Below are 12,309 nucleotides of genomic sequence, written 5' to 3'. Positions count from 1 at the left end.
TATATTCCATGTGATATGTTTGTTGGGATATCTATAAAAAAGAAGCCCTCAGATTGCTGTATTCAATGGTCTTATTGTACAAGCAAACAGAGGACAGTGGGTTATTGCTGTGCATGAACACTTTCCTGTAAAGAATTGTGATAGAGCTTATAGTTTTGGAAAGACATCCTGGCTTTGTTTGCAGAGGTAATAGAGATTCCAGTTGCCCAACTTGTAGTGGGAAATGGAGAGGATCTCTTCTTGTACATAGAGAACAACAAATTCTGCAGGTTTGCACACATAGAAAGTATTCCTGATTTTACTGCTTATAAAGCCTGCCAAACCATCATATGGTTTCCTCTTGTATCTGTGCTATGAGCAAGTATGAACTTGAACGTCTCTGTTCTAAAATGTTTGACGTGCAACACGGCCTTGTATTGAAGATAAGTTTTGAAAAACCTAGTAACAGGACAGTCTTAAATCACCTAACCAAACGCATGCCTTGGTTTCTCTGGAAGCTTAATTTTTCCTTGACTGATATGGATGCATTTGTTACCTGCCAATAAATATCTGGATAATGCATATAAAAGCCTTTGCTCCTGTCAAAAAATCAGTATGAGTTATTTAAGAGCTCTGTGCAAATGCTGCCTTGGATAAAGAGACAACTTGAAAGAGACATTAAAAAAAAACCACCCCTCAGTCTGAGTATTTACCGAGTCTGATTTTCAGAGGGATCATTGTTAGTCAAATTTTAAGTGAAAGAATGGCTTCATATTTATTAAAACAACTTATTCTGCTGGAATTAAAATAGATTATGATGTATCCTACTTTGTGGGTCTCGAGAGTATAGAATTTCTTCTCATGAACTGTTTTTATCTTTTATATCACATGATTGAAAGTATGCATCTTAACTGGGTGTTAGCAGTCCTCCTGATTCCCTGGAGACTGTAGTTTGAAAACAGCCTCAGAGATAAAAAATATGCAGCACTTATAGCTTGAACCAAACCCTTTGGCACAAGTTTATTTCATTTGTTAAAGGCACTTTAAATTTAGCAAGCTTGATCGATTATTCCGCTGAATTGAGTAAGATACCAGGATCTTCATCCAAGGTATGCTTTAAGTTTTACAGGAAGTCGTCTGACTCACTTTACTGCTATTGTGCAACAGGTTTATAAGACTTTATCCCACTGAAGGGAAAAAATTACAAACTGTAGCCTGTATTTTCAGACCCACTATATCTATGATATAATAATAAGATGAAAGTAAACCCACAAACTGTCCACAGTAGGAAGAAAGTAATCACATTTTCTTGTCCTTTTGTGGCCAAAAAGATCACTAGTTTAGAAACAAGCATACAGTGTTATCCTATCACTCTTATTCCCATCTGTAATTACAATGAACGGTTTTTCCTTTAAATACAGAGAAAAAGCCCGGTTCTGCCACAGGAAGCATTGCATTTTATGAAGTCTCAGGTTTTAATTTGCCCTGAGGGCTGAAAATTAAGGTATTTGATCAATGCAGGACTTCTGCCATGCAGGGCTCCTATAAACCCTCTTTCGCTGTAGTCGGGTAGTCAGCTGAGCATTGCTCGGGAAGATCGCTGCATCATCCATTCACAAGCTGGGAAGGGAAATATTCCTGCTGACTCATGCTTATAAGTATTTTCCTTGCTCCACCCCCGTTCGTTTCAGCTCCTCCTCTCGTAGTGCTGGTAGCCTGTAGCCTACTCTATTTAAACAGCTGTCTGAGAGCAGAGGCAGGATTCAGGGCTTGGAGTTTGGTTGGCTTTCCTGACTGTACAGGCGTTTTCATAAAGATCTTACTTAGCAGACCTACTGCTGAAGGTAAGAAGGCTGTAAGTAAATGTGGAGAGCTCTGTCTGGCATACTGTAACATTGCTTTCTGAGTATCACAGGGGTGTTTTTAGAAAGGTATTATTCTTATGTACCATAAAGGTGAATTTTCTTTCCACAGACTTTAATTGTGTTTGTGGGGTAACTGACCTGGCATGTAAGAGTGATAATGTAAGTGGGAAAAAAAAACTTCTGAAACTTCTAGGCAAGTATAAAATGTAAAAGCTATTGAGATTTCTGTTTTCTAAAAGCACTAATAAATTCAATTTTAAAAACTGCTGGTAAAACGAATGGCTTGATGAAGAAAAGAAGCCGAAGAGAACTATTGCCTTTGTGTTAGCATTGTTCTTGTTTAAACCTGAGTGTCATGATAGCTCTTTCAGTCTCTTCCATTATTTATTTGCACTGCTCTTGAACTCTCCCCATGTGCTGTACAGGCCACACTTGGTGGCCCTTGAGCACAAGTCTCGCTGATGTTATAGGGGGAGCTACTTGCAAACAGCTGATGTAACTTGGCTTTTTATTTCTGCTAAAGATCATTTGGTGTCGTTGTTTTGATAAATGCGTCTTCGCTTTTTCTTTTACACACTTAAAACCTATTTCAGTTGTGCAGCTTGGAACTACTAGGGGCCACACTGAATGACTTTGTGAGTCCCTTCATGTGGGGCTTAAGGCTGTGTCAGGAAGGTATGTGGAGTTCGGGCCAGAATGAGCTGGGTGCATTTCCAAGCCAGAACAATTATGTAACATCACATAGGTGCTGAAATGCTTTGGAAGCAGTGAGGAGATAAATTGTGGAGCTTGCAGCATGCTCCCAAATCAAAAGGAGGAAAGAGACATCCGTTTAAAGTAGGAAGCCTAAAGCAGGAGCCAAAACAGGGACCAGTGTCACTAAGTGTGAGTGCCCAGCAGTCTACTCTACTACATAAAAGGAGGGTGAGAAGAGCAGTCTTGTGTTTCTTGCTAGCTCAGGCTTTCTCTTACTGCTAACTAGTTGTGTATAGATTTGAAATGAACTTAAATGTCCTGTATGCTTTCCAATAGCCTCTGCAAGAACAGGCTTTCATCTGCTACACTGTATTAGCCGTAGAGGTTATTGAGGTATATGTGGTCCCTTGATTCTGAGATTGCCAAAAAAATAAAATAAATAATGAATATCTACCTTTATTTCTAATGATGGGAAGAGTGAACATTTGGCCTGAAATAGAAATGCCTGAGATGCTCTGAGCTCAGTTTTACCCCCAGAAGTCAAACATTTAGCCTGCAAGATGGGAATAGCTGTAAACAAGTTCAGCATCTGGTTTGCTTTCTAATTAAAAAAAAAATGATTAACTATGAATTATAGAGATGGCAGCTGTAGGATGTAGAAGTGACTTCTTCTATTTGTACAGACATGTTAGGATGAATAAAAGCATCTCTGATGGTTTCTCTTGTGTTGATAGAATTGCCCAGTGTCAAAACTTCAGGAAACAAAGCATGTAGCACTAAAATTGTCATTATGGGGTTTTGTGAACCCAGATCCTGAATAAAACTGTGTCTAAAATGGTCATGTATGTGCATGGATCTAGTAATTTCATCAGAATACCGTTGTGCTCCTCTAGCCACTAGGGTTTGGTTTAATTTCAGTACATGCTTCTTTTCATGTGTCAGAAGGTACAGAATGGGGGAAGGAAAGTGAAATGAGAAGAGTGTTATCACTGTGCTGGTGGCTGCTGGCTTTGCTCTCTATCAGGGTGGGGTAGGGTGGCACAGTGCAACGGCAAGGAGCCAAGGCAACCTCTCTCTAAAGCAAACAAGACTGCCAGGCTGACTTCTACTGTCTTGGGCTTTTTTTATCCCCTTTAGGCTCCCCCAGAAAAATGCTGGCACATAACAGCATGACTTTGCGCCCAAGTCTTACAAATGGGCTTGCAGGCTTGTTATTTATATGCTGGCTTTGCTACTCTCATGAACTGTTGCCACGTGCTGTACTGGGTTAGTTCAGCAGTCCTTGCTTCCAGCAAAAATCCCCATGGATGTTGCTGGGTTACCAGTGTCTACAGAGTGCATACAGTCTTTCTGTGCATGCTGCTGCAGACTGCTACAGAGCAGAAGCCTGGAAGATTGCTTCCAGAGATCTTGCTTCTCCCTTCCAGACTCCCAATAGTTTCATAGAAATAAGATGTGCACTCAGTGTTAGGAAAAATTAATAAGAACTTGTCTTCTTGTGTAGTACAGCCATGGAGAGGGATTTGTTACCATGGAGAAGAAACCTCTGCTAACCTTCAGATAGGTACTGTGGTTTAGCTGGTTTGTAGGAATACCTTACTGGTCACACCAGTGTCCTGTTCCTTTGGTGTCTCTGGCCATCCCACCGGTAGTGCTGAATTGTACCAATTGCAACTCTGGAGCTTTGTGACAGGGAATTATTTGGGGGTAAATTTGCACAACAATCTGCTGAAGGTGGTGCAGGTTTTGGTTCACCTACCCAAAAGGCTGGGGAAATACTTGGGCGGTTAAGTTGTGCTCCAGCAGCTACCAGGGTTGGGTTAAACATGCCTTGAGGGATTGATGCATGCCTTGGCATGGACACAACATGGGGAAGTGTTCATCTTCTGTAGTGTATGCACTACCTTAGAGTCTTAGTTAAGCTGTGAACCTAGGTTTCCTTGAAATCCAACTCTTCTCAAAACTAGATGCTTGAAATGGCTTAAACTAGAAAGCATGACTGTTATGTCTTTTAAGTGATTCTTACCCTGTCAGGCAAAGTGCATGAGAGTCTTGGACAAATGCTTAGTTAAATGGTAATAGACAACCAGTAAGTGTTACTAAACTGTGATCCAAAAATTTGGACGAAGCCACTGGTTTTGAATTCAACTTGTAAGCCTTATTTTGTGCCCCTCTACTTGGATGAACCCACTCCTCTTGGAATAGCTCTGTCTAGCCCAGCGATGGCTGTATATTGTGATGTGTGAGAATTGTCACATCCTTGCAGACAAATGTACTTAAGAGGCTCCTCCTGAAGCCTGGGATTCTGCAGATCCTAAACTCACCTGTGGTTTTCTGGCTGCTCATTCAATCACCAGGGTCTTACCACATTGCTGTAGTTGCTGGCGATGTAAATGTCAGGCTTGAAGTGGAGCATTACACTTGTAGGAGAACATTTGCTGCAATACCTGTGTCAAAGGCAGAGATGTGCCAGACCTTCTGGGAGTGTGCAGTGTGCTTGCCAAAGATCTTTCTGTGCTTGAAAAGGGTGTGGAGAACATGCCTCACTGAACAAAGTCATGCTATTAAGTGAATTTTAAGTTAGCTTTCCAAAATTAGTAATGTTTTTAGAAAAGACTGTGTTCTCTGCAGAAGAACTTAAAAGCTTATGCTGAATTTTGAAAGCTTCACTTTTACTGTGGTAAAAATAACTTTTAAACTTCTTTAGGTTAGCGACAGTGTAGTTGAATTCTCTGGAAAACTAAAGAAGTCGTTATTTGACATGGCAGGATTCCTGCAGGAATGACAAAAAACTTTGATTCGCTGTTCATTGAATATCTGAACAACAATCAGATGAGTTTTGTAGATCCTACTCTAATGACGCCTTAGTCTCCAAGGTGCTGTATTCTTTGTATATTTTGTTTAAAGGCTTGTTGTTGTTTACTTGTTCAGACCTAGAACTCTCTATTTTCTGGAAAATTAAGAAAGTTCAGGAACTAAACTAACGCTTCTAAAAAACCCTGTAGTGATGGAACAGTACGTATTTTTCAAATGCAGCCAGAAGATTTCCAGCCTTTAGGTAGAAGTCTTGTGTGAGGTTTGCTCTACTTATCAGTAAAAGCACAAGTTACTTTAAAAAGTATGAAGTATTCATTATAATTATGACAATCTTCTACACAGTATGGGGGAAGTGAAGTTTTCATTAACAAGCTGCAACACTTCAGTTACTGTAGTCAAAGGGTTACTGAAGTTGCCAGCTGTACTGGAGGGACTGGAATTCATGTGTGAAGGGAAAGATAAAGGTTCTCTCTCTCTTTTGTGGTGTATAATCAGGGAATCATCCTTCAGTTTTGGAGACAGGTGGAGAAGAAGATAAGTAGACTTGTTCTGAGTGTGGAAGTGTAACATGATGGTCTGCAATGCAAGGATAATACTTTAGATCAACCTGCATTTGTGGGCTGTAGAAAGTCACAGGCTGTTTTTTTTGGTCCAAAAAAGAAAATAATTCAAAACTTCTTTGTTTTAACAGGTAGATTCCAGGACCTAATTGCTTCCAGACAGGAAGATGTATACATTATTGACCAGACCCCAAATAGAGAGTGAGTTCAAGCCACTGCCTGTTGTGATCATAGGTAAGCCTTCTCCTGCCAGCAGTACTGTGTTCTCCTGTGCTGTTGTTGCTTTGGACTTGCTGTCTTCAGTTTTTGATCCACATGTTCTTACTCAAACCACAAATGCCTGGCTACTTTTTCTGCATCCTTTCCCTGGCAGCCAAACTTTCTCTAGTACTAAGAGAAAGACCACTAAGAATTGTGGGGAACCAGGTATTTGACAAACTAAACCACACACCTCTTTTTTTAATGGTAAAATTGGTGACCTTTCGGGTGGCAGTTCAACTGGGCCTGTTATTTCAGTCTAATGTGTAGAAAGATTTGGAATCTTCGTTACATGGTTTATCAGCTTACTGTGAAGTGATTATCTACAGTGCTTGAATTGGAGGTAGGTTTGTTGATCTCTTTGCCCCATTGTGTGTTTAGAAAGTTTTCCAGATGCGGTTAAAACTTCTTGCATTTTAAAAGAAATCTGTGGAAAAAAATTCAAGTCAGCCACACTGATTTTTCTACAGATTTAATAGAATGGTAAAAAGCTGTGGGTTTTCTACCTGTTTAGAAAACCAGGTTATGTAGCAACTGTCTTGTCTCCCTTGCAAGAGGGGAACTTTGTAATCTGAGGTGATTCTTGGAGCAAAGCACAGGTAGGTAGTGATGTCAGTGCCCCTCTGTGACCGATCACGAGCTGTGCTTGAGCACAGGTGTTGGACCTTGTTCATCTGGGCATGTATTTAAATGCCTTGTAGAACTAGGTTCCTTCCTTATCTCTCATTTAATTTATAGCACCCAAGAGAGCTAGTCCAAAGTCAATGCGCCGCATAAATCACACGTAATCCTTGCTAACAGCGAGTTTGACAAGGACGCTATTTCCAGCAGGTTCCAGTCTGAGAGTGACTTTGTACTGCCCAGTTGTACAAGTCTTTAAGTGGGAGGGAGGGTATTTTGGTACATCCCTAGCGCCCCTATACAGGGATCCAGTGTGGAGATGTCACTAAAGCCTCAGAAGCACCAGTGTGAAGATGTGCACTCTGAGGAGGCTGTTGGACTGAAGCAGCTCAGCTGTTTCACTGCAGCTGGACATTGCACACAGGTTCCAGCTGCTTCCCCAGGCCCAGGAAGGCTGTGGGCTCCTTCTGCTGTGCAGCAGCCTCATGAGAGCAGTCACTTTCTAGAACAGTTTGAGCCCCAGAGGCAGCTATCCTTGTGACCATCCATATCAAACTCAGATGTGGTTCAGTAAATCCTCGGTGTTGCTGAGAGTTATGCACTCAGGAGGTACCTAAGTCAAACTTTATCACCTGGTACTTCCTAAAGCAAAGTAAGCTGAAAAAGGTTGTATTTTACTATAGCTGTGGTTTAGTTTGCTTTTAATTTCTGTTGGTGTTAGTTTTGGATAACTTTCCTGCAAGTGGAATATTCCAAACGCTGACCTGCGGCTGCTGGTCCGTGCTCGGCACAGCGGACCTTGGCCCCACCTGTGGCACATACTGACCTTCGTGTAGCTCAGCTCGCTGATGGCTTTACAGCCTGAGCCTCCCTCTATCTCAGATCCCCGGGAAGCGACCTTTGCTCCAATTGCTCACACACGCAGCATGGGCACTGTGTCAACACCGGCTGCTGTGTTGCTTCAGCTCTCCTCCCCTCCATCGTCACTGCGTTAGGTAATGCTGGTTAGTCACATACTAGTGAGCAGCCAGAGAGGCTGACACCAGCTTATGCAGACACTGTAAAATATTAAACGTGCTGGAGAACAGCCGCGTGAAAACTTTCCACGGGCTACTCTCACTGGGATTTGGAGTCACATGTATTAAGTTTTTCCAGTGGCTGTAGGGTGGCCAGCAGAAGGAGTTCAGTCATCCAGCATCTGTTCAAAGTGCTGTACTCTGGGGCTTATCTTGGCATGGCAGGGGGACTTTTTTTTCCTTAACACACTGCATGCAGTACCATGGTAGGGCTGGTTCCCATTTGAAAGTGTCCTCAAGACCCGTTAGTCAAAACTGCTATTGCCAGATAGCCCTTATTAGATGGGATTTATTACTGAGCAGAGCTGTTTCCTCTTCACTTCAATAGCTACTCTCTTTTCTGGACTTACTCTGTATCCTGTGCACAATGGTGTACTCTGCACTGGTGTGAAATGTGCATTCAGGAGAGCTGAGGCTCTCAGTCAGTATGTGACCAGTTTCCAAACCTTTAAAGAAGTTAATAAGCAATAACTCAATTCATTATCGTGCTAGACACTTCAGGCTTCAGATGAGGTTAACCTCTGGCTTGTTTAACTCCAAGTCTTTTCAGCAAGTTCTGAAGACCTTCCAATGCAAATAGATGCTACTGAGGAGAACGGGATGTGTGAGGGTAAAATGACTTCACCCAACTCCATCCACTAGGTCAGTGGTCAACCTGGAAGAGAAAGTCCCCTGTGTCCATAGCAGTGTCTTATCCTTTGAATTAATCTAGATATTAGAATAATCTAGATATTAGATCCACCCTTTGAGAAGTGCTTCTATCTGCAGGAGTATAAATTTTTCTCCGTTGTGTCTTTTTAGGGAATGGACCTTCAGGAATCTGTCTGTCATATTTGCTGTCAGGCTACATCCCTTACTTCAAAAAGGACTCTCTTCATCCTCATCCCATTCTTCAGAGGAAACTGGAAGAGGCACCAAATGTCTCCGTTTTGGATCAGGTTTGTGTGAAGAGAAATAGTATAACATCATAATAAATGCTTCCTAGGGCTGTAAGTGATAACCTCATTTGAATTTTTAAAGTACACAGACAGAATGAGCCTTAAGCAAAATACTCGTCGTTCAGGTCTTCCTTGTATGAAATGCCAGCATTGATGCTAAGGTCCTTGGATTAGTCCTTGGGCAGTAACAGGCTCTGTGTGCCAGTAAATGAGCTTGACAGAACACCAAACTACTGATTGGAAATACTGGAGTAACAAGCAGTCTGCTGCCTGGCAGGACATGCATTTTGAGCATCTGATCTTCTCTTTAGGATTTGGAGTATCTATCTGAAGGCTTGGAGGGACGATCCCACAGCCCTGTGGCTCTTCTGTTTGATACCCTTCAGCGTCCAGACACAGACTTTGGTGGAACAGCAGAATCTGTCCTCGCTTGGTGGCATGAGGCTGACAGAGCCATCCCCCACCTGGTCCTTGGCAGAAACGCTCCTGGAGGTGCCTGGCATGTATGTGAACTGAAGTCTAACTGCTTAGGTCTGTGTGTTTGTAAGATAGACAAATGTGCTGACTGCAGAGGTAAAAGCCCCTATAATACGCCAGTCAGTCACGTTTGATTTTTAGGTACATAAACAAGCAAAAGTTTAAAAGGAAAAAAGCACGAGGCACATCTATATTTCTAGTGTATTGTTATCTTTGGACAACATGAATGGTTTCTTCCGTGACGGCAGATCAGAGGAAATCACAGATTTCACGATCTGTGCCATACTGAAATACGACAAAATTGCATTTCACTTATATTAAGTAACTAAAAGTCGTTTTACTGTGTTTCTTGTTCCAGTCTATTGAGGGCTCTATGGTTACCCTGAGCAGAGGGGAGTGGATGGGACTCCCAGATCTCCCATTAAAGGACTGGCTAAAGCAAAAGAGAAGGTAAGATATCTATGATGTGATTATTTGCAAATGTCCAGAGGTTATTTGGGAACATGGAGTGGACTTGAATGTAGCTACCCATCTGTTACAGATGATTCTATTGAGAAAGAGGACACTCTCTCGCCCCCCCAGTAAAGTCTATTCTGCATTCAGTGATTGAGGTAAAGTTGCAGTGCTGCTTGGAATGTGTCCTTCTCAACAGCCACTGGGGAGATGGATCACAGTGACCATGAATTCTGAATAAGGCTTGGAAAAGGCATGGTCATCTGGCTTCTGTGTCTACTGCTGCTGTCCCTAATGACAAGTATAACTAGCTCAGCTACTGTGCAGTCTCTGAGGTGCTTTTGCTCTTGAGATGTGTAACAGTTTATCTTAAAGTCCAGGAGTTAAAAATGGAATAGAAGCAAGATGTGAAAGGCATAAATGAGCAACCATGTTCTTAGGGATGGGATTCATGCTAGAGAAGGCTGACTCTCTGTCCAGCAGCTTCTGGCCTGAGTGCTAGCTCTAGGTACTAGGAATAACTTTGCTGAAGTCAGGGAAACTAGGTAAGTCTTCTCTGGTAGTGCCAGGATAGATGGCTCTAGGATGCATTCGGTGGAAGAGGGGAGAAATTCCAGTGTCTTATTTAACTGCTGCTTGACATTTGTCTGTACTATTTTACAGAGGCCTCAGAAACAACAGAGCCACAGCACAGGACATTGCTCAATACTACCAACACTATGTGATGAAGAAAGGGTTGCAGAAGAACTTCAGATGTGGTACTGTTGTGACCTCTGTGAGGAAAGTGAGTGCAGAGAGCATCTCCAGCCACTCACAGAAAGATCTGCAGGAGAATCGTGACTCACTCTGGAACTCCAATGAGAAAAGTACAGAGGTCTTTCAGGTGGATGGATTTTTCAAAAGTGTGAAAGGTGATAAAGAGCCCTTCTCCATCTATGCAGAGAACGTGGTCTTAGCTACAGGAACATATGATAGTCCTTCTTGGCTTGGGGTTAAGGGAGAGAACCTTTCCTATGTCCATCACCAGCTGTCTGCCCTAGAGGAAGCAGTGAAGAACAACAGCATTAGCATCATGTCAGATCCGGTCTTGATTGTAGGTGCTGGTCTGACAGCTGCTGATGCGATTCTCTTTGCTCACCATTGTAATATTCCAGTAATCCATGTTTTTCGGAGACGAGTCAGTGATCCAGGTCTTATTTTTAACCAGCTCCCCAAAATGATGTACCCTGAATACCACAAAGTCCATCAGATGATGAAAGAACAGTCAGCTGCTTGTGCTGGGCCCTATGAGTGCTACGTTAGCCTTCCTGAACATCATGTGCTGTCCTTTGGCAAGGACAAGAAGTGCATCTTTCAAGACAAGGATGGCTACCAGAAAGTTTGTAAAGTTTCTATGGCTCTTGTTTTAACGGGCTCAAACCCCAACCTCTCCTTTCTGCCAAATAATGGCATTGACTTGGCAATGGACAGTGACCAACCAGTCAATCCAAAGAGGAATCCGATAGATGTTGACCCATTCACCTATGAATGCACTCAGGAGAAAGGGCTTTACGCTCTAGGACCTCTAGCTGGAGATAACTTTGTGCGCTTTGTACAGGGAGGGGCGCTGGCTGTTGCCAGCTCTCTGTTAAAGAAAGCAAACAAAAATCCCCCCTAACAAAAAAAAAATTCTGCGTTAACTGTGCCTGAATGGATTACTGCTGTTTTCTTAGAGAAGCAAGTCATAGGATTTGTGCATCCTCAAATGTAAAGCCTGCTCCTGGTATTCTCCTCACGCAGAGATTTACTAAGTTCTTGCTGAGTAACTTGGGAAGATTAAGTCACTAAATGCAGAGTGGGTTTCACCCACAGCATTACCTTCAGGCCCTGGGGAACCAGCTCCTTCCCCGCATGGCTGTGCGGGAAGGCTGCAGGGGCTTTGACTCTCGTGCCTGGAAAATTAGGGTCAAGATAGTGATTGCTCTTCTGTGCAATACCTTCCAGATCGCTGAAAACTGAATGGGGGGACAATCAATGTTAATTATTTCCGGACAGCAGACCGACAGGCCTGTGTCTGGTCAGTTTCTTACAGTATTTTCATGGAAAAAGGAGTAAGCCAATGGGGTTTTACTTGTTCCTGCAGCTCAGCTGTGTGTTCTTATTGGACAAGAAATCACTGAAAGGTGCTGCAGGTATCTCCCTGGCACATAAAGCGGTACTCTGCAAATAAAAACTGACATAAAACCAGTCAAAACTGTATTGTCTCACCGACACCAGCAGCAAGTAATGTGAATTATTTTTTAATCAGGAGATTCCTGTGGTGTTTTTTTTTCTTCTTCTAGAGAAGGGATGGTACTGATTTACAAACACTTGATTTGCCATCTTGCAACTTTCTACTTTCTAATTTCTAAAACAGCGATGGCCAAATTCTTGGCAGCTGCTGTAGGGACAGCAGAACTAACGGGGAGCTACTGGTCTGTCTTGTACCTGCCCGGGTACTGTACGAGGCTTCTGCACAGAGTATTTCAGAAAGATGCAATGTTATATGTTGTGTGAATTTCTAATGTAATGTGACTTTATTTTTTTTTTA

At 42.4% G+C, this 12,309-nt stretch overlaps 1 protein-coding gene across 2 annotated transcripts; it reads left to right on the top strand.

Annotated features, from left to right (window-relative positions):
- Nucleotides 1–1,688: 1,688 nt before the first annotated feature.
- On the top strand, nucleotides 1,689–11,913 carry OSGIN1 (oxidative stress induced growth inhibitor 1). Of its 2 annotated transcripts, none has more exons than XM_009982763.2 (6): nucleotides 1,689–1,823; nucleotides 6,049–6,151; nucleotides 8,674–8,810; nucleotides 9,122–9,313; nucleotides 9,646–9,737; nucleotides 10,404–11,913. In XM_009982763.2, exons 2-6 carry the CDS (start codon nucleotides 6,085–6,087, stop codon nucleotides 11,395–11,397), a joined length of 1,482 nt encoding a protein of 493 aa, XP_009981065.2. In that variant the 5' UTR covers nucleotides 1,689–1,823; nucleotides 6,049–6,084; the 3' UTR covers nucleotides 11,398–11,913. The 2 variants fall into 2 exon arrangements, with proteins under 2 accessions (XP_009981065.2, XP_086476943.1); XM_086620817.1 differs by lacking the exon at nucleotides 1,689–1,823 and adding an exon at nucleotides 5,261–5,416.
- The last annotated feature ends 396 nt before the right edge of the window (nucleotides 11,914–12,309 follow it).

This window comes from Tauraco erythrolophus, chromosome 15, assembly GCF_009769465.1.
Source record: "Tauraco erythrolophus isolate bTauEry1 chromosome 15, bTauEry1.pri, whole genome shotgun sequence".
Classification (NCBI taxonomy): Eukaryota; Metazoa; Chordata; class Aves; order Musophagiformes; family Musophagidae; genus Tauraco; species Tauraco erythrolophus.
The sequence above is the reverse complement of the archived record's forward strand: the minus strand, read 5'-3'. Positions and strand labels throughout refer to the sequence as shown.

What these genes read in the sequence shown, in the direction of transcription:
- OSGIN1 (XM_009982763.2), top strand. Translation starts at nt 6,085, where the DNA reads ATGTATACATTATTGACCAGACCCCAAATAGAGAGTGAGTTCAAGCCA. An exon ending in ACTGCCTGTTGTGATCATAG is followed by an intron (nt 6,152 to 8,673) that starts GTAAGCCTTCTC and finishes GTGTCTTTTTAG; the next exon opens with GGAATGGACCTTCAGGAATC. An exon ending in ATGTCTCCGTTTTGGATCAG is followed by an intron (nt 8,811 to 9,121) that starts GTTTGTGTGAAG and finishes TCTTCTCTTTAG; the next exon opens with GATTTGGAGTATCTATCTGA.